We start from the raw sequence: 27,509 nt of genomic DNA on the forward strand, positions 1-27,509 counted from the left end.
TTTGCATTCGCCATGGTTTAACTCAGTTTAACATTCTTCATCGTCTTCATTATACAGGAGAGAGGCTTTCAAAAATTTTCCCAGAAGCCAATCCTGCCTGTCCCAGGCGTGGACATAATCTAGCAAATGAGGGTCACATGATGTGGTCTTGTCCTAATCTGGACAATTACTGGGGAAAATTCAGTGCTTGATTTCCACATTGGCATTTTTGGAGTTATGCCACCTCAATACGAAATCAGTCAATCTCAGGAAAATGCCATAGCATTTGCTACATTGCTTGCCCGTAGACTGATTTAGACCGCTACAGCATGCTGCTACATGTTTTAAACTGTTTGGGTGCCGAAAGAAGACTGCACATTTATGTGTAAACACATCACAGATCCTTTCATAGTCATTAAGGACACAAGAAATTATGATAGTAAGAAAACTTTGAGTATTTTTTCAGTATAGATTTGCATTAATGTGAACCTTCAACTAAAAAAAATGCAGTGTGAGGATCAAAAAACAACTATTTAAAGCTCAGTCTGAGACCAACATCGGCTGACTAATGGACATCTGGGCAGTTTTGTCGTTGCTACTCCATCAGGTCTTTTTGTTAAAGTTCTGTGAGTGGCCTGTAGCTTCAGTTCACACACCCAAACCACAGCATCCACTGTCTCTTGGTTTTTCTTTCTCTTTCATAAGGCACAGGACAAGGTCAGGCTCTGCTCCACCCATTACAGTAGCACAGGAACATGACACTCTACACGCACGCACACACATACACAGGTACACACACACATCTCATTTTACTTGTCCTTTCACAAAGCCTCGTGGGAAGAGTGACATCATCCCTTTCTTTCTTCACAGATGTCAATCAAAGTAGATAATGAGGTCACAGGGTTAAACCCCTCCCATTTAAGAGAGCCTCTACAAGTGTGTTGAAACGAGTGCCTGAAATGAGTTCAGTATCAGGTAACACACAGCAGCGACAGTTCATACCTAAACCTCCTTGGGTGACTTGGAACAGATGCAACAGTAGAGCAAAGCAGCTCAAGGCTATGCTCGTGTGAGCTGAGGACTCGCTTGTCAAACAGTAGCTGTTGCATTTGAACAAATATCTGGAAGAAAGCAATTTTTTTCCAAGGGACAACCTTTTACAATTTAATAAAAGGTTGTCCTCAAAGTGAACTCCCAGTGAGGAGACTTTGTTGACACTAAAGTGAATGAAAATAACTTCAAAGAGCAGCAACAAAGTGCTGCACAGTATTAGGATATTAATAGAGTGAATAAAAAAGATCTAGTTTTTTGGACTTGAACAAGAGCCACACTTGTTAAAAATAACAGTAATAGTATATGAACAGGAAACAAGTTCCATCTGAATTTTGTAAGACTGAGTTGGCCAAAATAATCAGCAACTGAGAGAACAAAAAAAGGCTGAAAAGTCTCGATATCTTATAGTAAAGTTGAATTTAATTACTGCCTGGTTGCCTGTCGGATCCAACTGTTAAGCACACAATATAGAACTATAGCATCACTATTTATATTCTAGTCAAAGTCAGTACATGTGTGAACATTTATCTAGTACAAACTAATAGTTATGACAGCTGAACAGCCAAATCCTACACATAGTCAGCAGGTGTTCTTTGTAATGTAGATAACACAGTTTGTAACGCTCAGTGCAGTGGCATATAACCTTCATAACAAGCAGGCGAGACACAGTGAAAGATTCTGATTTAGTTATTTATTTATTTGATCGGAAGGTCGGGGGTTCGACTCCACTGAACGGCTACCCTGAGGTACCCCTGAGCAAGGTACCGTCCCTACACGCTGCTCCCCGGGCGCTGCACTGGTGGCTGCCCACTGCTTCACTGGGTGAATGGGTTAAATGCAGAGGAACTATTTCCCTATGGGGACTAACACGCACACTTTACTTTTACACTGGACTGAACTTAGTAAAAGTTTCTATAATATTTAATTTCTATATAATAGTTTCTTGTCATTTGTCATGAATAGAACTGAGTAGATGTGTGTGAAAGGCTTCTTGGAAAGACTGAAAACCTGGGTGTAAAAATGAGTACAGCACAGAACTGTTGTGTTTAACAGATTTGATAGTTGTGTGACTAATTTGTGCCTTCCTGGAATAGGCACTTTGTCACACAGAAGAAGTGTTTTAAGAACATAACTGGACCTTAGCCCGTCTCTAGTTCCCGCCTCTGTGTGTGAATCTGCATACTTCAGCCAGGGGAACAAATTCAAATTCCTTCAAACCAGCTTGTTTACATATTTCACTCAAGATGTCTTTTTCAGTTTCATACGTATTTGTGATGACTGGAACCGAAGCCTCCAGCCCCCCGTGGCTCTGTGAATTGGCTGAACAGAAGAAAATGGATTGTTGCACGCATCTATCTTCCAAACAAAATAATTAGTTTGTTAATGAAATTGATAAGTTACACTCTGTTCCTAAGATGTTCTTTGATGTTTTTAAAGGTTTGACTTCTTTATGTCAGCAGTTCCTTTATGTGCTGTTTTCTCTTTTGTTTTCCAGAGACCTGAATGGAAACAACCTGACAGTCATCACCAAGACAGACTTCTCGGGTCTCAAACACCTCCGAGTCCTGTGAGTTATATCTGCCTTTACTCTTATAGATATATTTTATGGGTTACAATTAAAGCATTCATCCCATCCAGAGTGGCTTTCACACCATTTCCTTCTCTACTTTCATTGCCTTCAGGCTCATTGTTGACAGGGCAACAGCTTGTATTTATTACGACATTCTTTCCCACATTTCTGTCCTTGTTTGAGGTCTGAAGCATAGCTGTGGTGCCACGTAAAGCTGACATAAGGTGCTTGTCTGGTGTCAGTTTCTACAAGGAGGGTTTATCTATGACCCTTTGACGTGGAAGCACTGTGCCCTTGGGGAGAAACTGCATGAGCAGTAATTTCCTGTGTTAACTTGAGGACTAGAACTGCAATGAGTGTCAGTGATGGACATGATGACATGTCCCGGACTGATTATATCTCTGGAGACCTGATCAGAACAGATTAGCAGCCCACTGGGAGCCCTGGGCGTACTGCTGTCAGGAGGGTAAAGTGTTACAGCAGTAGGGATGGGTATCGTTTAGGTTTCATCCGATACCAGTACCAAACCGGTACTTTTGAAACAGTACCGGTGCTTAAACGGTGCTCAAACTGGTGCTCAAACTGGTGCTTAAAGAATGGAGAACACAAAATTGGTCCAAAAACCTTTAGCTGTTTTTTTGTGTGTTAGCTTACACACGAACAACATTAAGCTACTCACGCAGAGAAGAACGGCTGCTGCTGCCATCATCATCCGTCATCATTTCTGCTACACTGGCAGGGCTAGGGGCCAGGACTCTCCTCTTCGGGTTCTTGGGGGATGTTGTTAACTCCGGGTCCGATTACAGGCATCACCCCGCAGTAGATGTGCTCGGTGTGAGGTCTTGCAGCAAGCTATCAATACAGCGCATTTCTCGGCTTTTAACAAAATGCTATACGTCGCCAGGTGTTTCATCAGATTCGAGGTGTTACCTCTTTTGCACAGTATCACCTTAAAGCACTTGTTGCAGGCTGCTGAGTTTGCATCTTTTACTGTGAAGTACAGCCAGACTTTTGACCGCTTTGCCTCAGGCATTTTTAATCTGTAGCTCTGCTCTAATAGAACGTACATACCTGGACCCACCTACTGTGCTTGCAAAGGTAAAATGATTGGCTAGAATCCAAAGTGTATGACAAAAAAGCACCGAAATACAGCACCGAAATAAAGCACCAAAATGTGGTCTGGTCACTACCGTTTATGTCAGAACCGGTGCCATTATGGCACCGGATACCGTTACCCATCCCTATACAGCAGTGGTATATGAGGTGGAAGACGGCAGTATGTTTCTCAAATATACAGATTCAAGTGCAGACAGATTCAAAACCAGTGTCTGAAACCAAAGCCTCATCCACATATTCAGCTGCTGACAAATAAAACTCTATTTTCATGTACATGTTATTTTTTACCCAAATTCATCAACACACTCATAATTAAAGATTAAGTTAAACAAAGGCAGAACATATCCTTGTAGAAAAACTACTGTATTTTCACAATACTCAGACTGAGATCGACCAAACAAGACTCATGTTTTACGAGGAAGGATTAAAGCGTGTTACCAATTTATCAAATAGAAAACTGACTGTGTTATTTAATATCTCTTGATTTGTTTTTAAAGTATGTGCTTAAACAGTGAATCTTAATGTGAGTGTTTCCTTGCAGTCATCTGATGGAAAACCAGATCAGTAACATTGAGAAGGGAGTGTTTGATGAGCTGAAGGAGCTGGAAAGACTGTGAGAACACATTACAAAGACATTTACAAGTATAAACCAAATTAATTTTCCATTCAAGTGTTTTCTTTCACAGGAAATGATAGCTTTTTTTCCTTTGTCTTTTTTTTGTCCACACAGTCGCCTGAACAAAAACCGTCTCAGCCAGCTTCCAGAGCTGCTCTTTCAGAAGAATGAAGCCCTGTCTCGACTGTGAGTACAAACTCCAGAGCTCTGCGTATTTTCTCTCCATACCCTGCACCCTCTATTTGAAATCTCAGGACTTTGCTCTCCTTAGCTCAATGTCTCTGTTCTACACAATGCACTTTACGGGTTTTTGCACAGTCCCATATTCAACTGATTAGAATGTGTTTATCTTGGCCATCAGGTATGTCCGCCATGTTCACACATGTACATGGTCCATAAGTACTGGCTCATACTTGTCTACCACCCTATAGCAGCATCCAGTGTCTATATCCATCTAAGTAGTTCTGTCGGTCTTACTTGGAGAATATCGAACACTTACAAATTGCAGAGTTCCCTGAACTGGCAGCTCTTCTTATCGACAGGGAAGGTCATTTAGGATTTTTAAAACAAGCAGAAGTGGTCATTGGGGTATTTTTCCGCACTATCATGTGCATTCAGAACCTATTAAGCTGAAATAGTCTGGATTTCATTCAGATACACACTTAATTTGCATCTGTTAAAAGTGTGGTTCATTGAGCTCTAATCGCTCTGCATGTTTGTTTTCATTATTTTATTTTTCATTCTTCTTCTTTTGCTTTGATGGTCCTGGTTGCTTTTGTGATGTGTGTATGTATGATTGGATTTGAGCGAGTGTATGTTTAAAGGTGATCTGTTGTGATTTTCCATATTTTCTTTCACAAATATACCGTTATGTAATGGATGCCCAAATTTCAGAAAATGAGGTCAGCACATGTGAATCAAAGGTCAGGGTTCAGACTGCAATAAATCCACTGATTCTTGGCTCTGTTTGATATCAAAGATAGGTCATCTCTGTAGCCCCACGAACCTTCTCTTCTGTTCTTTTGTTTGCATTGAAGCCATCAATGAGGAAAAGGGTTTTCTAAAGCGAGGCAAGTTAAATCACAGAGAGGGTGAACTGGGTGAAATCAGCTCATCATCAGTAAAAAGAATCAGTATAAGATTATTATGAACTGTGAATCATGCAAAGTTACTCTATCGTAATCCAAGAATCTGGAGCTAAAAATAATAAATATTTTCCCCTTCATTTGTGGATAATGGATTATGTCTGCAGGTCTTGTTACGTCAACCCAGTTAAAAAGAATATATCCAGCCTTCATCCCTCCAGGCTGTTGTCTTAAATTTGTCTGTACATTAGCTAATACACAGATGTCTTGAATCTGGATATATTTTTGGATTATAGTGATCAACTACAATAGTCTAACATTGAAAATTTCTGCTACTCCAAGCTGTTTAGTCACTGACTTTTCTGATAAAAACAATTGACCTATTTTTCCTCACCCAGAAAACACTGCAAATAACCTCCCTCTAGACAGCAGAGGCACTGCAAATAACTTACAGGCTCCCACAGGAGCTGTAGGAACTGTCTAGCTTTAATTCAACATTTGAACACACGCATAAAGAGCTTATTTTAATAACTGAAAGCTTGGACACAGTTGGTTACTGTGTGGATAAATGTGACTCTCTCTCTCACACACACACACACACATACACACACACCTCAGACGCTTTTGTTATAAATGCATGGTTGTAGTGTGAGATGGGGAAGGTATCTGCTACTGCCTGGAGATGCCTGGAAACACATACACAAACATTACTGCAGAGAAAGAGGAAAAAGCAAATATAAGAGCTCTCTAATTAAGTTTTTCCTAATGATTGATCTGTTCGTGACAGTGATGTGCTTTGGTACCTGTTTCTGCATGTTTGAGTGCGGTGATTTAGTGCTTAACAGAAAATGTGCTGATACAAAGAGATTTACTTTTCCCCCGAGTAAAGAAGGAAGTGGACTGAAGGGGGTAGCAGCCATGAAAAATACCAGTAATTACAGAAAAAAGTGGAGACAAACAATGTGTGTGTGTGTGTGTGTGTGTGTGTGTGTGTGTGTGTGTGTGTGTGTGTGTGTGTGTGTGTGTAAAAGGGAGGAATGAAGAGAAAGTATAAGATGAGTAGATGGTAAAAGACAGTGTGTGTTTGTTTCAATCCGTGTGTCTGTTCTGATTATTTGCTGCTTTCTGTTTTGGCAATTTCACACTCTAGCTCCCATTAGGACGTGCCGAGATGGACTTGGCATGTTCGATCAATCAGCAAACACACACACACACGCACACACAGTGACACACTCATAGCACAGAGCCATTAGCACTTCCTCTAGCAGGAGCGATTTCTTTTCCTCCTGCTGTGATGATGGACTGTATAAAGCCTGATGTCCCTGGGAAACACACACTCATGGCTTTTTGCTTGTGTGCATTTTTGTCTCTTCAACAAAATTGCCTTCCATACTTTAGCCTATTTCCTGTATATTCCCCTCTCCATGTATCAGTCTGTCCTCTTCTTGTAGATTGTGATACACTGTCTTCTTTTTAAACTGAGCTTTTACTGGCTAAATATATAGGTTTATTCATTTGCAAAGAACTGAACAGTGTGTAAAGACTAATACATACATACATAAAATCTTTTCATTTAATTAATTTGCACGTCATTGAGTGAAATAAGTATTTGATCCCAACTATTCTAGACTGTCCACCACCATGGACAAGACCAAAGAGCTGTCAAAGGATGCCAAGGACAAGACTGTAGTAACAAGCTTGGTGAGGAGGTGAAAACTGTTGATGTGATTATTCAGAAATAGAAGAAATATAAAATGACCATCAATCCAGTCTGGAGGTCCATACAAGATTTTGCCACATGGGGTGAGAATGATCATGAAAAAGGTGGAGGATCAGCCCAAAAATACATGGGGGAGCTTGTTAATGACCAGCAGGTAGTTGGGACCACAGTCACATTGGTAATACACCATGCTGTAACAGAGGTGTGGACTCACTCGAGTCACATGACTTGGACTCGAGTCAGACTCGAGTCATTAATTTTATGACTTTAGACTTGACTTGAAAAAATGTTCTAAGACTGTGACTTGACTTGGACTTTTACACCAATGACCTGGGACTTGAATTGGACTTGAACCGGTTTACTTGAAAAGACTTGATATTTCACCCCATCTCTAAAATTTAACACACATATTATATAGAAAATGTGCACCATTAATTCAATTCATTCATTCATTTATTCCAACCACACTCCGTACGTATGTGTGCATGAGCTGTAGCACAGCCAATCAAATTAACCAGATTTTTTTTTAAGAAGAAAAAAAAAATGCTCAAAAATGCTGCAAGGAGTTATTTTTTTCAGGTACATAAACTATGAAATAGTCAACAAAAAAACGAAATGCAATATGCAAAACATGCAAGCAGAGAATCACAGACAGAGATGGAACAACTTCCAACTTTGTCCGACAGTTGAAGTTGCATAAAGAACGGTAGGTTCTCTTTTGCTGCAATGAGATAGCTGACTTCATCTAAGTAGCAAATGTTGTCCAGGCTACGTTGATGATACTGTTTGGTTTTAATGTGTATAGTTTTTTTGTCATGCTATTTTAAAGCCGGTCCTACAAGCGCATCCAAGAATAACATGCAGCTTATCTCAGAATTGTCGGTGAAAATTATTCTTGGAGCTAAGTTTAATTGAGCTGCATTTTATAGAGGTGCAATTTCACAATTTGTGTATATTTTCTAAGTTCACTATTTTGTCATGTGTTGAGAAAAACAGATTTAAAAATCACATGGTCTAATATTTACATTTCCATATAACTGCAACTTTTTTTTTGTTGTTTTTGTTTTTTAAAGACTCGAAAGGACTTGAAATTCAAAGTTTCAGACTTGTGACTTTACTCTGACTTTTACACCAGTGACTTGAGACTTGACTCTGACTTGCCTGACATTACTTGAGACTTGACTTGTGACTTGAGGATAAAGACTTGAGACTTACTTGAGACTTGCAAAACAATGACTTGGTCCCACCTCTGTGAACAACTAAGGAGAGATTTTAATGTCAGTTGAAGATGCTGCTCGGTTTTCCTCTCCTCTGTCCATACCTCTGTGTTATTGTTCCATCCTCTTTCTTTTCTCAATTTTGGCAACTTTCATTTTTCATTCTTTCTGTCTCCCCTCAGTCTTTTGTTGGCTCTGTGTGGATGGGATCGCTCCACACCCAGTAATAGTCCTTTGTGTGTTTTGATGATACCTGGAGGGTGACTGAATGTGTATGTTCGTGCACCAGGGTGCCCCCTCCCAGCACCTCCCTTTAGCCCAGGGGAGCTAAAGAATTATGGGTGTAACTAGGTGTCTCTCTCACCCACGCACACAAATTCACCTTGACCTGAAAATGAACTGTGTGGTTAGCCAGTCAATACTGGGCTCCTGCAGGTCTTATTGGGTGCTTGAAACAGTACTCAGTAAAATGTAACCCAATGATTTTGAGCTGGACAGTGCACAGGCAAATGCTTATCTGAACTTGATCCCATTTGAGATAGGAGAGAAATTCCTGTTCACAAATATCTCTTTATGGCATCATTAGCATTTTGCTATTATTTTATGCAAGACACATGTAAGACCACAGAGGAAATGGCATCAACTGGAGCACTGACCACTAGCACTGTAAAAAAAAATGTGTGCAGGGGTCAGGGAAAAAACACTAAATGTGAACATTTTGTCCCTCATTTCTAATGTTATTATAATTTGTCATATGAAATACACCTTTATCTGGAATATGCACATAGATTATTTCTAAAGATTGATATGGATGGTCTCAAAGTGTACCTCACCTAAGAGCCTGGCTCCGACCACTGCATAACTTTCAAATATGCTCAAAGGTTTAAAAGAGGTTAAGTAAGGAAATTCTGAGAATGAGACATAGATGATGCAGGAGTTGTTCAGTGATCTTTAGGCCCATTTAAAATTGAAGAACAATACAGAATAGCAAGTGTTAGCTAGAGGACAACGGTCATCAACTGTAGCTGCTGGCTTTAGTACCCAAACCATGTTGTCTTTTTCTCTCCCTGATGGCCTGTCCTGCCATCTGGAACTGTGCTGATATATAGATGGGTGTGAAGAGAAATAATGCAGATTGGCTATAATTCCATTGATGTCAATATTAATGAACCATTGTTTCATTTCTTCTTCTTCTTTTTTTTTTACAGTGCAATCTTTGCATTACTGTAAAAGCATAGCATGTTTTCACAGACTTCCTCTGAATTAGAGTTTTAGCAACTTTTTTCTTTTTCTTTTTAAATAAATTCTGCATGTACATGTGGACTCAGTTGTTACCACAATGGAGATCAAGTGCACAAATAAGCATGAATGAAATATGAGCAGTGGGAAACAAAATGTGTGTGCAAAATGAAAAAAACAAAAAAACAAAACACATACATGGGAATTAAAAATGTGTGGCCGTCTGCTTTAATGTGTCTTTTCGTGTGTGTCCTTGCAGTTAACTTTCCCCTCAGACACTTCATGAGTTTTTTCTCATTAGGCAGAGTGGTAGAGCTGTCCTCATTAGAGCAGATGATTGGCATCTGAGTGCAGCTAATTAACGATGTGAAGCTGACAGAGGTGGTGATGGCAGCTGCCTGGTTGCATTTTAGAGGCTAACCGGAGTGTGACCTCGACGTTTAGAGGCAGGAAGAGCACACTGGGGTAATAAGCCTGTATGTGTGTGATAATTACCTTTATTTGCATTTGTTTGTTTTGGGAGATTCCTTGCATATAATCATGTGCTAATTACACTGATTAGCATCGATACCAAAAAGGATGTTAGAGACACTTATGACTGAGTGTGTGATCATAGTTTATTGCTGTTTCTCTGGGATAAAACAGCAAGAAAGTCCGTGCCTACATAAGTATGAAATAATTTTGCATGATAATCTCATTGCCATTGAAAAGTTTATAATAGTTTTGCAAGCAGCAGTAGATACAGATTATGATGACCTTTATCTTTACAGCAGGGTAAACGAGCACTGCATTCGACAGCCAGCAATTCATTCATCATGCAGTCAATCAAGTCTTGAATTTTGGGAGCTGTTTGTAAAGTGTTAGATCTGAGGAAGTGAGAAGTGGGGTCAGTTTGCTGATAGTACAGATCATTTCTTTCTTTTAACAAGACAGCTGGCATGTGTAATTAGGTTGTAATTAATGCAAAGTTGACTGCTACTTGTAATATGCAAAATGTCACTGCCTGTCATTTAACAAGTGAAAGTTCACTGATTCAGCCTGCAAGATATCGTATACATCTATCTTGCAGGCTGATGATTAAAACACAAAGTGTCTTCAATTATCTGCTTATTGTTGAGAACAGAAACATTAGCTCGGATTCCTACAAATATGCAATTTTTAGTGGCAAGTTTCTTACAAGTGTGGTAGTGTGGGATTCAAATGAAACCAACCAAGTGCTGATGAGATAAACTGGATCACATTAAAACATAAAATACATACTGTTTCCTTGTGTATTTATTTATTTGTCGTGTACATATTTATGCATATTGTAAATGTCCTACTTCTTCATTCAGTCCTTCCTTGCTGAAGAAATGTAACTTGTTTTATTATGTCAAGGTTTGTTATTAAAAATCTCCACCATTAGCTGAAAATGACGAGTTTCTTTAATTGCAACTTCTTCAGAACTGCTTTGATGAAAGCAGCTATATAACAGAATGAAATTACGTATTATTATAAGTTCATTGCTGTGTTTGCTCAGGAATAATCTGTATTCCCTGAGCGACTGTTAGGTGACAGGTGTTGATGAACTTGTAAACCTGGTCTTGAAATGGGTTCTGCACCATGAACCTCTTTGAACAGATAACTGTGGTCACCTCTAGTTTGCATGAAAGATGCCAACTTGTTTGCCAACACTTGCTAATGGACCCCAACCAGCTGGGGAACATATATTTGTCCCTAGCATTAAGCTAAGTAAGCATGTTAAATCAAAACCGCTGATTACCAGGAGGTCACTGAATGGGCTCCAAGCGAGCAGCACTGGGATGTTAGTAGTAACTTTTCACTACTGGTGGTAACTACCAGCAAACACTTTGCTCCTACCAGGAAAATGCCCACTTTTTCCTACTAACTGGTGGTTGCCAATTGCTGCCCAGTATGACTGAGGCCTTACTTGAGTTGTCAAAAGAAGTATTATGTACTTAATCTGCAGAAAACTTATATGAAAAAATATTAGTGCTGCAGGTGGTAAATGCTGACCTCTTTTTAAGTACGTTTTCTACAGTAATACATCATATTCCATAATGTATGAATATGGAATATGATAAATATGTAGCATGAGTCGAGGAGGAGAATTATCTTGACAGCAAACCTTAACAGCTTGTAATGAGCTCAGAAAAAAATGCTTTTGCCCCCCAAAATGTAAAAGTATATTAAAATATATATTTTTAAAAAGGACTTTACGCGAAGCCATGCGATATCAAAACCATGATACTATTTAACTTGAGCCTTAAGCCATGCTAAAACCTAACACATGTCTCTTCAGCAAGGGGCCACAGTAGATGTTTCTGCATGTGTTCAAATACATTTGCACATGCACGCAAATCTATATTTACATTATCTGCAGGATTCGAATCTGTCACTGCAGAACACACAAAAGAAGGATTTTCCCAGAATTTTAGTTTTCTTAAAGCCGGGACTGTGGGGCTCTTCCTGCTGTGTGTGGTAACAGCTTCATCCTGGATAATAAGATCAGTGGTGCGGACAGACACCCCTACTCCCTTTACAAAAAACCTGCTCAGCTGTTATTTTTCTGCTCAGATTGTGTGTCTGCGAGTGCGTGCATTTGTGGGAGGTCAGTTCACAGACGCTGACTTCTCCTGTCATGTCCATCCAAAGTAAAGCTGGCACACTGAGAGCAGTGGAAAAGCATTATGGGAACTAAAACATACAACTGTTGAAAGAGCCAATCGCTAACCTAAGATGCAGACTAGGGTGAGAATTACTGCGAGACATCTGACGGTCACATTCAATTCTCACATTCTTCGTCCTTTGTTTCATCCACCCACCATTCCTCACTGCCCTCTATTGTCTGCTCCCCCTTGTTTTTTCATTTTCATATTTCTCATCACCTTCCCCTCATGTGTCTTTTGGGGTTCTTCAATTAAGCGCTATTCTCCCCTGTGGGTGGAGGGAAGGAAGAGAAATGAAGGATAAAAGGAATGAAGGAAAGACACAAAGGCAGAGGAAGGGAGGTCAAAAAACTGTGGATGAAGATCAGCGGTTTGACAGCAGGCAAAGAAATAAAGATGGCATGATGGAAAGAAAAATGGGAAAAGATATTAAATCAAAGAGAAAGTGCAGAGAAGGGTTTTTAAAAAGGAAAAAAATAATAATAGAGTATACAAATGTAAAAAAGATACAGTACTATAAACACTGAAGGTGTAATGCATGGGAGTAAAGTAGGGCTGAACAAAAGATGCCAGATGACCAGAAATAAGGAGACATTTTCAGTATTGCCTGCTATGCTTGAGTTTGTGCTGTTGCCATGGTCACACCTTTACATGCCATCAGGTCATGAACTTTTCCAGAGTTCAGTGAGTGTTGGTCAAACACTAACGCGACTGTGTTTCTCACACATAGGCCCTGTGTGCTAAGGGGCAGCCATGTGTCCGCTGGATGGTGTGTGAGGGTAATATTTAGCATGTGTGTGTGCGTTTGTGTATAGATTTTGTTGTTAGCCCGTAATACTGTGTTTTGTCTGTGTTAGTTTGCCTGCTGAAGCTCCGTGATTGACACGGCTTTGAAGTAAAACAAGAAAATATGTTCTTTTTGTCTTCAAACATGTCTCCTTATATTACGAGTGATGTGGCCTCCAAGTAAAAACATTGAATATACTGATGGTTCTGATTTTGTATTGTTTATGTTTTTGGCTTTTGGGGTTTTTTTTGTTGCATATTTCCCTAAAAATGACACATTAAATGAGAATTTTTAATAAAATAAAATGGTGTAGAAACGTGAAATACTTTTTTAAGCTCATGTGAGGGCCTGTACCATGAGACAGATGGTATACATTTAAGGGAGCACTGCATAAGAGCCTGGATATTATGTCGTATTGAATAACTGTTTTACAAGTGGTGAAAATATCATGATGAAATAATTCTTTATAATGGACCATATTGCCTGGTCTGATGAGTACGGTGGTCAAAGCCAGTAAAACTTAAACACCAGCAAATGGAAAAAGCAAACATGCCAAATAGGAAGTATAGTCTATAGTATAATATGAGTCATGCGAATCAAACATATTAACTTTTATCTTTTCTAATTCACAACAGTGATGAACTTTCTAAGTTTAAGGATATAATTCATCCACTGTTAGCTCCTCAATGCCTTATGCTAACACAGTGCAGAGTAGGGCTGCTCAATTAATCGAATTTTAATCACGATTACGATCTGGGCTTTCAACGATCATTAAAAATGACTGAGCCGATTATTAGCCCCTCCCTCATTCAATTGTGTCTGTTTGTGCGTCATGCAAATAAACCTTTGAAAAGAATGAAATGATATCATATATTCCTTATTCGCCTACATTTGTACAAAATTCCAAATTATATACACAGACACAAACAGACACAATTGAAAGGTACAAATGTGTTGTGCATGACACGAATTCAAACGTGGTGCAGATGTGTGTCACAAGTTGATCTGGCTGTAGGCTGTGGCACTTGGCCAGAGGTGGCGCTGGTTGACTCGAGTCCATGTTAGTGCACAAAGTAAACTGCTCGCTGTAGTTGTGAAGCAAAAACGCTGAATTCGGAGAAACAAACCATGCGAGGGGAACGATAACGATGACAAGAGTCTCCCGATCGTTTAGTCTTGCTGTCCTGTGAACAACATCGGCGTGGTGTTACTTGTTTGCTGTTTTCGCGATCGCGTTGCGCATGAGGATATCACCAGGTAAACTCACCACATTTTTATACATTTTGTTGTTCAACAGCATCAAGACTGACGGAGTGTGTTTGAGATAACCTCACAAGTGTCACAGGTGACACATTTGCCGTTTTTTTGCTGGTTTGTCGGTAGCAGCTCCTGAAACGCAAGACTACCACACATCTGTTCGACCAACGCCAGTTGATCTAAACGCCAGTAGATCTGGAACACCGGTCCGTGAAAATATTGTCGGGCATAAACCGGTCCGTGGCGCAAAAAAGGTTGGAGACCGCTGATTAAGAGGACCCGAGGGAAGCTCAGAAAGCTAAGCAGAAGTTATTTGAAGAGGAGAGTGACTGCTGTTGGTTGAAAAGAGAGGTAAAAAGAAAACTTCAGTGGTGTTGCACACTATTTTATATTATTTTTTAAAGTCATTGTTAACCCTTTAAATCCGGTCAGAGCAGCACGCTCCGTTTTGTGTAACTATTTTTAAATCCCTGTAGAACCTGAACCGCGTAAGCTAGCGCAATAATTTGTTTTGCATATGAAACCGGAGGGGTTGTACTTACATCTTATGCCATCAGCTTGTCCTCGGTCACGGTTTACTTCCACATAAAGCTTTGCAAAAATTGCATAAAAAGCGCTTGCAGGAACAAAAACATAATATTCCAGAAACACGCTTTGCCGATCCGATCAGCTGTTCGTAATACTTCCCACAATGAAACAGACGTCAGCGCGAACGATCGCATGTCCGCCATTTCCTGGCCGAAACCGGAAGTGACGTCATTTTCGCGGAAATGTAGTTTTTTACTTGTAGGCCTTAAAAAACTATACTGGTCATGTTTGACTTTTCTGAATAGTTTCTGGGATGCTTAGAACTCAAATTGCACTGCTGGAAATAGTTTATTTTGATGCACATGCTGTTTTCTTTGCAAATTTGCATCATAGGATTGTTTTTTTGTTTTTCCTGCAGTGTATATAAAAATTAGTGTATCTCCAAAATAAAACTATGAAGACACTCAAAATAAATTTCCTGTTGTTGTAAACTATTTTTTTGCAACTTTTTTGTATTTAAAGTTTTGAGGGATAAACCTCTTAAATTTCTCCAAGTAGAAATATATATGTAAAAAAAACAAAAACGATTTTCAAGTTTTTTGTAGTTTATTGCACTTTTTCGCAATTAATGTAGTTACTATGGACTTAATGCATACATATTATTAAAATATGGGCTATAACAGTTGTATAGCAACTTGAAATGCTCCCACAAATGGCACTACAACATGTAAAAAAATAATATAAGCTCTGGCGGACTTGGTTCTATAGTAGGTCTTAAAGGGTTAAATAAATATCGTCAAATAATCGAGATCTCAATTTCAGTGAAAATAATCGTGATGATCATTTTTGCCATAATCGAGCAGCCCTAGTGCAGAGCAGCTACCTGAGCACCACTCCCACAGACGTCGATTATCTTGTCAATATTTTTACTTCTTTAATGCGTACAAGTCTATATACAGGGCTGCACAAAAGCGGTCCGCTGGTGCGCATGCACTGTCAAAATAAAAAACGCACACCAAAAAAGAAGTTGCAACGCGCGTATGTGTACGTAAGATTTTCTGGAGGAGGACAGACATTTGTTTAGAAATCTTAAAGATGTCGAAGAAGCAAGCTCCTTTAAGCAATTACTTTGGTTTTCCTCCACCTCCAAAGAAATGTCAGAAGGAGTCCGAACCACAAAAGAAGCACGTATTCTCGTAAAAGTGATTGCAGGAGGTGAGCTGGCTTCAAACAAATGATAAACGCACAAAGATGTGGTGCAGAATGTGCTGTGTAAATCCCTCAAGAAAATCTTATGTACGCAAACGTGCGTTGCAACTTCTTATCTGGTGCGCCTTTTATTTTGACAGCGCATCCACACCTGCGGAACACTTATGTGCACCCCTGTCTATATACTGTAGCTCCTTTGAAAAAGGAAAACCTTGAATCAGAAGTACTTCACTCCCTGGTGTAACTCTCAAATGTGCACCTTAAAGCAGATAACTCGTAAACTGGAGAGGAAATGGCATCTCACAAATTTAGAAGATCATCATTTAGCCTGTTTTCTTTGTATTATTGTAGGGTCTTAACCTTACAATATAAAGTGCATTAAGACGAATGTTGTTGTGATTTGGTGCTGTATAAATAAAGCTGAACTAATTGAATACCAGCTAAACTAACATATGACTAAGGTGCAAAAAAGAAAACTGCTCACTTAAACACCTAATTTGTAATTGTGTCACTTCATAGTGGTGGCTTGGTGTTTCATATTGGTTTGCATTAGGTGGCAATAAAGTGACTTAAAGTGTATGAAGAAAATAAACAGCAGTCCATGCAAAAGTTGACCAAAGGCAACTTTTGGTCCAGAGTCCTCATTTTAACAACCCTGAACTTCAGCTGAACAATGTGACTTCAGAGGGGCACCAGTTTGTCCACTGGCTTATTAAAGCCACAATGTGCTAACAGAGCAGGCATCGCCATCAAGTGCAAACATTAAACTCGCTAAAAAAAAATGCATGACGGCATCCTGTAAGGGTTTTGTTAGTCTAACTTCTCAACCCCAAACACAATTAAAAAAAAACTGCATCTCTGGAGAAAAGCCATGTTTACTCATTAAACAGAAGTCAGACTCTCAGCCGGTTCAGAAGCAGCAGACCAACCACCTGCCAACAGCAGGCCACACTGGCAAATATCAAAGACCTCCATAAGCTTATAAATCTGATTAGATACTAAATCATTACAAAGATCTCCACCAATATTTTCCATTAATCAGTTTAATGAATGAATAGATGTAAATGTTGTTGCACTAAATACTATTGCTACTATATATTACACGTATGTTAGCAATGTGTATGCACTCGGCATATTTGCAACTTTACCTCTTAATGCTGCTGTGGTTAATAAATGCTTCCACTCTGAAATAACACCACCTACAGTTAACTGGGGAACCAGGAGGGAAGAAACTTTACAAACTGACTTGTTACAGTGGTTTAGTAACCAATACTCAAAAAATCTTGTCTTGTACAGTTGTTCTATTTATTTTGATTTATTCTTCTTCTTCTTCTCGGATAAATTTCTCTTTGTCTCTTATCCTTCATCTTCCTCTGCAAATCCCTTGGGATGGATATGTATCACAATTAAGAGAGTTTATTCACAGGGTATGTCTGTGGGTGGTTGGGTGTGGAGGAATATGTCAAAATATGCGTGTGATCTTTGGATCAGCTTCCACTGGTGTGACATTTTCAGACATGTTGGTTCATTCTTCAGTGTTAGCTTGTGTGCATGTGTGGTTGAATGTGCATTTAACACAGAGTGGGAGATTCCCAGTGTTATTTAATGTGTGTAGGTATGCAGGTCATTTTAGGGTTATCTATTCCATATCCGTTCTTCTGGTTGACCACATTAGCCTGTAATACATCTGGTTGAACTTTCTTTTCTATTCTTAATCCACTGGTTCTCCTCTTCAACGTCATTCCTTTTTCGTGAATTGTCTTTCTTCCAGTAAACACTTCTCTTAACTTAAATTCAAATTCAAATTCAAATTTTATTTGTCACGTACACAGTCATACACAGTACGATATGTAGTGAAATGCTTGGACAACTGCTCGTGACCTAAAGAAAACAAAAAAGGAAAAGGCTATGAATAAGATAGGAAATAAATATGAAAAATTAAAAAGGGTAAATTTAACTAGGAAGGAATAAAATATAAATTAAGGTTAAAAATGAAATAACTGTACAACACAAATTAGAATGAAGGGTAAATTTAACTGGGAGAATAAGATAAAATATATAAATTAAAGTTGAAAATAAAATAACTGTACAACAAAATACACAATATAGAACTATATAAGAATGTATGAAGAAATATAAATAAATATATACACAATAACAGCAGCATATACACAATAACAGCAGCGTGATTTAAGTAATGAAGTGAAACAATGTCCAGAATGTCCAGTGTGTGTAACAACTGTATGTGTGGGTCAGTACTGTGTGGTGGTGTGATTGAGAGACCGTATCGCCTGCGGGAAGAAGCTCCTCCTCAGTCTCTCTGTGTTGGTCTTCAGGGAGCGGAATCGCTTTCCTGACCTCAACAGAGAGAACAGTCTGTTGTTGGGATGGCTGAGGTCCTTCACGATCTTCCTGGCCTTGGTCCAGCACCGCCTGCTGTAGATTGAGTGCAGGTCATGGAGCTCAGAGCGGATGGTGCGCTCAGCTGACCGCACAACCCTCTGTAGAGCTCGTCTGTCCTGCATGGTGCTGTTCCCGAACCAGGTTAAGATGTTTCCCGCCAGGATGCTCTCTATGGTGCACGAGTAAAAGTTCCTGAGCACCTTGGAGGGCAGTTGGAAGTCTCTCAAGCGTCTGAGGTGGTAGAGACGCTGACGGGCCTTTTTCACCACGGTGTTGATGTGACAGGACCATGACAGGTCCTGCGTGATGTGAACTCCGAGGTATTTGAAGCTGTCCACTCTCTCCACTGGGCACTCGTTGATGACGGGGGTCTGGTAGTTCCTCTCCTGCTTAGTGCTGAAGTCCACTATCAGCTCCTTTGTCTTACTGACGTTTAGAAGGAGGTTGTTCCTCTGGCACCAGTTCTCCAGATTCCAAATCTCCTTCAGGTAGGCCGTCTCGTTGTTATCAGAGATCAGGCCCACCACGACGGTGTCGTCAGCAAACTTGATGATGGTGGTGGAGCTGGTAGTGGCCACACAGTTATATGTGTACAAAGAGTACAGCAGGGGGCTCAGAACACACCCCTGGGGGGCTCCAGTGCTGAGAGTGGTGGAGGCTGAGACATGTCCGCCCATCCTTACTGCCTGTGGTCTGCCAGTTAGGAAGTTGGAGATTCACTGACACATAGATGAGCTGAGTCCCAGATGCTCCAGCTTGGTGGTGAGTGTGGAGGGAATTATGGTGTTAAATGCAGAGCTGTAGTCTATGAAGAGCATTTTAACATAATTCCCCCTTCTAGTGTCCAAGTGAGTAAGTGAGGTGTGGAGGAGATGAGAGATGGCATCGTCTGTGGAACGATTTGGACGGTAAGCAAACTGTAGTGGGTCCAGTGTGTCTGGTAGTGAAGAAATGATGAAGTCTCTGACCAGGCGTTCAAAGCACTTCATCACTACTGAGGTGAGGGCTACAGGGCGATAGTCATTGAGAGAAGCAGGGTGGGGTTTCTTCGGGACAGGAACAATGATGGACTCTTTGAAGCATGTGGGGATCACCGACTGAGATAGAGAGATGTTGAATATCTCAGTGAACACAGGAGCTAGCTGGTATGCGCAGTCTCTTAGGATACGACCTGGGATGCCGTCTGGTCCTGCTGCTTTCCTGGTGTTCACTCTCTTGAAGGCTCTCCTTACTTCATGCTCGGAGATGACGAGCACGTTTCCGGTGCTGGCAGTATCTTCCTGTCTGCAGCCGTTAGCGCCGCTAACACTAGCATTGTTGGAGTCCTTAGCTGCAGCCTCGAAGCGAGCATAGAAAGCGTTCAGCTCGTCTGCCAGAGTCACGGCCGCGTTCGTCATACCGGTTGTTGGTGCTTTATAGTCCGTTATTGTCCTTAGTCCCCGCCACAGGCTCCTAGAGTCACTCTGTTGGAGTTGTGACTCTAGTTTCCTCCCGTAGCGCTGCTTCGCCTCTTTCACCGCCCTCCGCACGTTATATGACGCGGCTTTGTACGGGTCCATGTCCCCCGTCATGAGTCCCGTGTTGTAGGCAGCGGTGCGGGATCTCAGAGCGTCGTGGATGGTTTTATCCACCCACGGCTTCTGGTTGGGAAACGTTGTGATAGTCTTTGTCTCCACGGTATCATCCGCTAGTTTCCCGATGAATCCCACAACCGCTTCCGTAAACACGTTGACATCATCATCGGAGCTGTTTCTGAACATGCCCCAGTCTGCGTCATCGAGTGCGTCCTGTAACGTGGCCACCAATTGATCCGTCCAGCGCGCGACCTTCCTCTGAACCGGAACTTCCTGTTTCAGCCTTTGTTTGTATTTTGGGATGAGGAAGATGGCGGTGTGATCAGATTTGCCAAAAGGAGGGCGGGATTGTGCCTTGTAGCCGTCCTTGACTGTAGTGTAGCAGTGGTCCAGTGTCCTTTCACCTCTGGTGGGGCAGGAGATGTGTTGATAAAAGTTCGGCGCTGCGCGTTTGAGGTTGGCGCTATTAAAGTCCCCCGTCACAATAAGCGCAGCGTCCCGGTGTTGTGTCTGGTGCTGTGTGAGTGCCTCATGCAGCTCGCATAAGGCGGTGACCGTGTCCGCTTGTGGTGGAATATAAACGGCACTTACAATGACCGATGTAAATTCCCGAGGTAGATAAAAAGGACGACACATGATGGACAGTAGTTCCAGATTTGGTGTGCAGGAGCGTGTGAGAGGAACAACGTTCGCACTGTTGCACCAGTTGTTGTTCACCATTAAACACACGCCGCCTCCCCTTGACTTCCCCGAGTCCCGTGTCCTGTCCATGCGGTGAACCGAGAAGAACTCGGCCGGCTGGATGGCGTGGTCCGGCACCGCTGGGTTCAGCCATGTCTCGGTGAAGCAGAGGAGATTGCAGTCCCGAATGTCTCTCTGGAACTTTACCCTGGCCCTGAGGTCGTCAAGCTTGTTCTCCAGTGACTGGACGTTGGCGAGCAGGATGCTAGGCAGAGGTGTGCGGTGTGCACGAGCTCTCAGCCTGTTCCTGACGCCGGCTCGCTTCCCTCTAGGCCGCCGCCGCTTCCCTTTGTTCTCCCTCAAGATCTCACTCGGCCAGCTCGGATCCGGAGTTAAAAACTTCAAATTGTGAGTACATTGTAAACCAATAGAAACAAGAGTGTCACTGTCATACCTAATGTACCCAATGGTGGTGATTTTGCCGATTTAGAAACGCTGAAAACTAACTTAAAAAACAAAGACAAAGAAAAAGTGGTCGGAGCAGTCGTGACGGCAGCCGACCTCACCGGCGCCATCTTTAAATCGTCTTATTTATTAAGTTACTTATTGAGGTTGTTTGTCCTATGTGTGTCTGTGTGTGTCAGGTTGAGGAGTGGACCAGACTACAGAAATAAAATATTAACCATGTTGATGCTCTGACTCTGTCTGCTGACCTGTCTGGACAGAGTTTAACAAAACAAAGAAAAAAAACGAAAAAGGTGTGCATGAGTCAAAAAAGCAGTTACTCGTTACAGATAACAGGCTGTCTTCAGAGTTTGTTAACTCTGTGATTTTAGATGGGATTGCCTGATATTTCTGTCATGCAGTGAAAACATTCAGACCAAAGTTAATAGAGCTATATTAGTACGTTATGAAGTTTTGTTTTTCAGGGGAAGTTAAATGTTGGACTCTTTCTGCATTTACAGTTTCACTCATATATCATACTAGTATTCCAGTTAGCAAGATTAACTCGCTGCTAGGGACAGTGGCACAAATCCAACTTTTTCTAGTGAACAGATACCCAGGATTTGACTTTCTTCTGATATTGCATGCTGATCTGATGGCGCTGTTAGATTAATAAGCTGTTGTCTTCACTTTGAGCTAAAGATGAATCATTCTTTTACATGTGAGGTTCTGGTTTCAAGCCGGTTGGTGCTTTCTGTGTGGAATTTGCAGTTCTCCTTGTACCTTTATGGTTTTCCTTTGGCCGCTCCGGGGGATCGTGGCTCAAGAGTTGGGAGTTCGCCTTGTAATCGGAAGGTTGCCGGTTCGAGCCCCGGCTTGGACAGTCTCGGTTGTTGTGTCCTTGGGCAAGACACTTCACCCATTGCCTACTGGTGGTGGTCAGAGGGCCCAGTGGCGCCAGTGTCCGGCAGCCTCACCTCTGTCAGTGCGCCCCAGGGTGCCATCACCAGTGTGTGAATGGGTGAATGACTGGTTGTGTAAAGCGCTTTGGGGTCCTTAGGGACTAGTAAAGCACTATACAAATGCAGGCAATTTTACCATTTACTCCCACTTCCTCCCACAGTCCAGGTTATCTTTGGATTCTAAATTCTCTGTAATTGTGAATGTGAGGATTAATGACTGTCTGTTAGCCACGTAATGGACCAGCAACAAGTCCAGGATGTAACCTACTCTTGCCTACTGACAGCTGGGGTGCGCTCCAGCTTTCCTGCAAGTGGCTGGATAGAAATAAATGTATTAAACTGGTGTTTATGAATCACTTCAACACAGTTTGTGGTTTTGTCACAAACTGCTGCAAACCAAGAAAACTGCAAAAGTCTTAAGCCACCCCCCATCCCCCATCCCTCCCTTTTTTAAAATTAATTATTTTGTGCTTCGAATTGTAGTCAAAAACTGCTGGATAGTTTTGCTGTACTCTGAGTGTTTCTTCTACATACTGCTTGCTGACACAGTTACAGCTTGTCTTGCTTGGACCCAAGCACAAAACTGAAATCATAGCACCCTTGGAAGGACTAGAAAAGCATAGTTATTGATTCATTTAACATATAGCTGGATGGTTTTGATGACTTGTACTATCAAACTGCAACAGGGACACTTGGAGCTGTCACTGGATAATTCTTTCTTTTGCTGCATGACGTCTTTCGGGAAATCATTGCTTTAAAGCAGGGGTCTCGAACTCCAGGCCTTAAGAGCCGGTGTCCTGCAGGTTTTAGATGTGTCCTTGATCCAAAACAGCTGATTTAAATGGCTAAATTACCTCCTCAACATGTCTTGAAGTTCTCCAGAGGCCTGGTAATGAACTAATCATTTGAATCAGGTGTGTTGACCCACTGTGAGATCTAAAATCTGCAGGACACCGGCCCTCGAGGCCTGGAGTTTGAGACCCCTGCTTTAAAGCATATAACAGCAAAATAAAAAGACCAAGAAACATGAAAGTAAGTGTACATCCTATACAGATGTATAAAAGGAAATACCTCCATAGATGGAATGACTCTATGACGAATAAGAAGGTAGCAATAAGCGAGACTTAAACTAACCCATGTTTGAAGGAGACAGATAGACAGAGAGGTGATGTGTTGTCAACGAGCAGGAAACGAGTGGGAAAGTTTACCTTTCTCACCCTCCACTGTGAGCAGGAAGGGAGGGATGGAGGGATGAGGAGGATATTGAAACGACAGGAGACAGCGGAGAACAATAAGAGGATGAGGAGGAGCGAGGAGAGACAGATCCAGAGACACAACGGATGAAAGAAAGGATCAGAAAATGAATAGAGGAGGTAGCAGGAGACGGAGAGCAAATATTAAGAGACTGCCTACTGTCCACACACACACACACACACACACACACACACACACACACACACACACACACACACACACACACACACACGCTCACACATCCAGCTGTGACCAGTCTGTGTTTCCCTCCAGTAAACATCATATTCAGCCTCTTTGTGTCCTGGCAACAGAATCTCGATGACCTGATGAGGAAGCATCTGTGTTATTGAGTGTGAGCACTAGCGTGTGTGAGCCACAACACGAGGGTGCTTTCTGTGATCACTTTCCATATGTTTAAGTTTGTATCATGTATTTAGAAAAGCATTTTATTTTTCATTTATTTTTCTTTGTTCCACTGCTTTCCAAGTCCAGTTGAAGGCATGCATGTCATACTTGTGCAGTTGATGGCATCTTCTTTTCAAAAAGTCTTTTCTTAAAAAATATTTACCTCCATTAATTATTGCAGATGTTCTTTATAAGTTGAACTCCATCCGTTTGAATCAATTCAATCTGGAAACTCTTCAAAAACAAGCTGAAAGTCTTAAAATATTGTTTTTTCTGCAGCTTGTATTAAAGAGTGGATATAAAGATTACTGGATATGAACAGACGACAGAGAGGAATAATGGGTCTGTGTGGCATGTTGGCCTTGAGCACTTTCTGAAATGAAGCAGAAAAACTGTATTAACAACTGGACTTCATCTTTCCCCTCCTCTGTCTCTCTCTGTCTACATCATAACAGTCCATTGTTATTGGTGTGCTCTCTCTCTCTCTGCCTCTGACTTATATGACTCACATGTCTATCTTTTTTTCTTTTAACCCATTTCTGTTTCTCTTCATATCTCCCAAACTTCCAGTTTGTCATATCACATACTGAACTACCTCAACTCGATTTAGCCATATCGTGGCTCAAAGGTTGGGAGTTCGCCTTGTAATTGGAAGGTTGCCGGTTCGAGCCCTGGCTCCGACAGTCTCGGTTGTTGTGTCCTTGGGCAAGACACTTCACCCGTTGCCTACTGGTGGTGGTCAGAGGGCCCGGTGGTGCCAGTGTCCAGCAGCCTCGCCTCTGTCAGTGCGCCCCAGGGTGGCTGTGGCTACAATGTAGCTTGCCATCACCAATGTGTGTGTGACTGGATATGTAAAGCGCTTTGGGGTCCTTAGGGACTAGTAAAGCGCTATATAAATACAGGCCATTTTACCATTTATAACTTCTGTTCTTGTTTCTCTCCATAATCACTCTTGTGTCCTGCACCACCCATCCCCTTTTAACATGTCCATCCATCATCCTTTTCTGCATCAGTCTGTTCATTTACTCTGTATATCCCCCATCATCTTCTTCACTGCTGGTTTCATGTGTCAGACACAGTTGAACTTTATACTTCAATAAAAAGTCTGCTTTTTCAACTGGCCTCAGGGGTGTCAGAATCAGTTTTTCACTTTTCTAATGTACTGCTCTATGTATGTCTACAAAGAGCTGGTCTAGCTAGGCCATAGCTGTGCATCAAGCAGGTTACAGTATTGTGTGGCACAGTGTTCGTGAATGCAGTAACAGAAGTTCTAAAAGTACAGTACATTAGTATAAGATTAATTTGGTTAGCTGGTTTGTCAATTACTTGACTCTCCTCCTGTGTTCAATCTGATTTAAAAGATATACTTTCTTGCTTAAAGGCACTATACTGGCTGTCTAGTTCTCAATAAGTGGGTGTTTCCTCCTCTGTCAGCCTCTGGTTTGACCCTGACATTAATGGACTGTGTCTGAGGACCTGTAGGGCAGCCAGAGATGATGTACATCCTCTTCTGTGGTTTGTCTAACACACACACGCACGCACACACACACACGCACACACACACACACACACGCACGCACACACACACAGAGTTTTGCTATTATTTATTGGTCTCCGTTGCTGTGGTTCACCTGTCTGTTTCTATGATGTCTAATCGTGGCATTGCATTTCTACTTCATATTTTTTTATCACCAAAGCTAGTCAGTAAGTCCCGTGACCTTGGTCTGTAAGCAGTCTGCCTGCTGCATCTCAGACACCTTTTCTAGAGGAACTATATTAAAATAAAGAGGACTGGTGTTTCCTTAGTTTATCAAAGAGGAAAAGACCATATGTTTTATTAAATGCATGTAAACATACACTGTGTTGCCAAAAGTATTCACTCATCACACCAAATCATTGAATTCAGGTGTTCCAGTCACTTCCATGTCCACAGGTGTACAAAATCAAGCAGCCAGGCATGGAGACGCTTCTGGGTTTGCTCTCAGGAGATCAGTTAATTCCAGCGTGGTACTGTGATAGGATGCCACCTGTGAAACAAGTCCAGTTGTGGAATTTCCTTTCTAGTAAATATTCCACAGCCAAGTGTTAGTGATATTATAAAAAAGTGGAAGTGAGTGAGAACGAGAGTAAATGAGCCACAAAGTGATAGGTCATGGAAGATCAGAGAGCAGGGTCAGTGGAAGATGAGGCACATAGTTTCAAAAATTTCAGAACTCAAACAAATTCACGTTTTTGACCATTTCATGCTCCCAGCTTTGTTAGAACAGTTTGGGGATGGCCCAGTACTGTTCCAACATGCCTGGACACATGTGCACAAAGACATGGATGAGCAAGTTTGGTGTGGAAAAACTTGACTGGCCTGCGCCAACCTGACAGAACACCTTTGGAAGGAGTTAGAGTGGCGGCTGTGAGACAGGCCTTCCCGTCAATCAGTGTCTGACCTCAAATGTGGTTTTGGAAGAATGATCAAAAATTCCCATAAACAGACTCCTAAACCTTGTGGAAATCCTCCCCAGAAGCGTTAAAGCTATTCTAGCTGCAAAGGGTGGTCTGACAACATATTAAACTCTATGAATTAAGAGTGGGATGTCACTTAAGCCCATTGTATGTGAAGGCAGACAGCAAGCATCCAAAGCTCAGCTCGACTGGTTTGGTCAAATGTAATACCATGTAGAGCATCTGCAAGAATTGCCATGTGCTATAGCAAACTCCTGGATGTGGAGTCAACAAGTTGTATCATTGCATCTCTTAGCAGAATGAATTTCCCTCTTTTCTTTGTTTTTCAGAGATCTAAGTGAAAATGCCATCCAAGCCATTCCAAGGAGAGCTTTCAGAGGCGCAACAGACCTTAAAAACCTGTAAGTGAAGATAAAGTGTTAAAGGAATGGGTGCAGTGGAGATAACGGTGCAATTTGCTACTGTCAAGAAATATCACGTCCGTAATTAGAAGACTGAGTGGTTGGCTGGACCGAGCCATTAACTAAATCTACATCATATTGGCTTTGTGTTCTTTTTATTATCAGTCAGCTGGATAAAAACCATATCAGCTGTATTGAAGAGGGGGCATTCAGAGCTTTGCGATCTCTAGAAGTCCTGTGAGTAATCTAAGAAAAATAATTTCTTTGATGCTCTTCTCAAAACAATTTAATCTCTCATTAAAAAAACTTTGTTTTCTTCTGCTCTCTTCATCTTTTCTACTGCCATCATTTTTCCACTGGCTTCCGTGCCTATCAACTCTCTCTTGCTTTTTATTGTTCCATCTCTTTGTTCTCACACCCTTCCTTTCTGTCCTTGCTGTTATATTTAGTGTTGCCTCTTCTTCTCATCATTGCTAATTTCTCTCCTATTTTTTCTTCTAGCACACTGAACAACAACAACATCAGCAGCATTCCAGTCTCCAGTTTCAATCACATGCCAAAGCTCCGCACCTTGTAAGTGCCTCACCTTTTTCAACTTTTTTACCCAGAATGCCACATTGTTAAGTCAGATTTCATCTCTGTCTGTGTATCTGTCACCTTATGTTTTACCCACCCCTCCACTACTTCTCAAATGTATTTTCCTTCCCTCAGCCGTCTCCACTCTAACTCTCTGCGCTGCGACTGTCACCTGGCTTGGTTGTCTCCATGGCTACGGCAGCGGCCAGCTTTGGGCCTCTACACTCAGTGTAGCTCTCCTCCCACGCTGAGGGGCCTCAACCTGGCCGAGCTGCGTAAAAGTGACTTTGCCTGCTCAGGTACAAGA

The 27,509-nt window shown here is 41.4% G+C and overlaps 1 protein-coding gene across 1 annotated transcript in view; it reads left to right on the plus strand.

The window, feature by feature from the left end:
* Positions 1 to 27,509, plus strand: part of slit1b (slit homolog 1b) — an 82,374-nt gene that overhangs the window by 25,161 nt on the left and 29,704 nt on the right. The window contains exons 2-8 of the mRNA XM_080881552.1: positions 2,528 to 2,599; positions 4,260 to 4,331; positions 4,449 to 4,520; positions 26,555 to 26,626; positions 26,792 to 26,863; positions 27,128 to 27,199; positions 27,338 to 27,501. Coding sequence (XP_080737678.1) covers positions 2,528 to 2,599; positions 4,260 to 4,331; positions 4,449 to 4,520; positions 26,555 to 26,626; positions 26,792 to 26,863; positions 27,128 to 27,199; positions 27,338 to 27,501 — 596 coding nt within the window. The remainder of the gene's footprint in view (positions 1 to 2,527; positions 2,600 to 4,259; positions 4,332 to 4,448; positions 4,521 to 26,554; positions 26,627 to 26,791; positions 26,864 to 27,127; positions 27,200 to 27,337; positions 27,502 to 27,509) is intronic.

This window comes from Rhamphochromis sp. 'chilingali', assembly GCF_963969265.1.
Source record: "Rhamphochromis sp. 'chilingali' genome assembly, chromosome: 4".
NCBI classification, from domain to species: Eukaryota; Metazoa; Chordata; class Actinopteri; order Cichliformes; family Cichlidae; genus Rhamphochromis; species Rhamphochromis sp. 'chilingali'.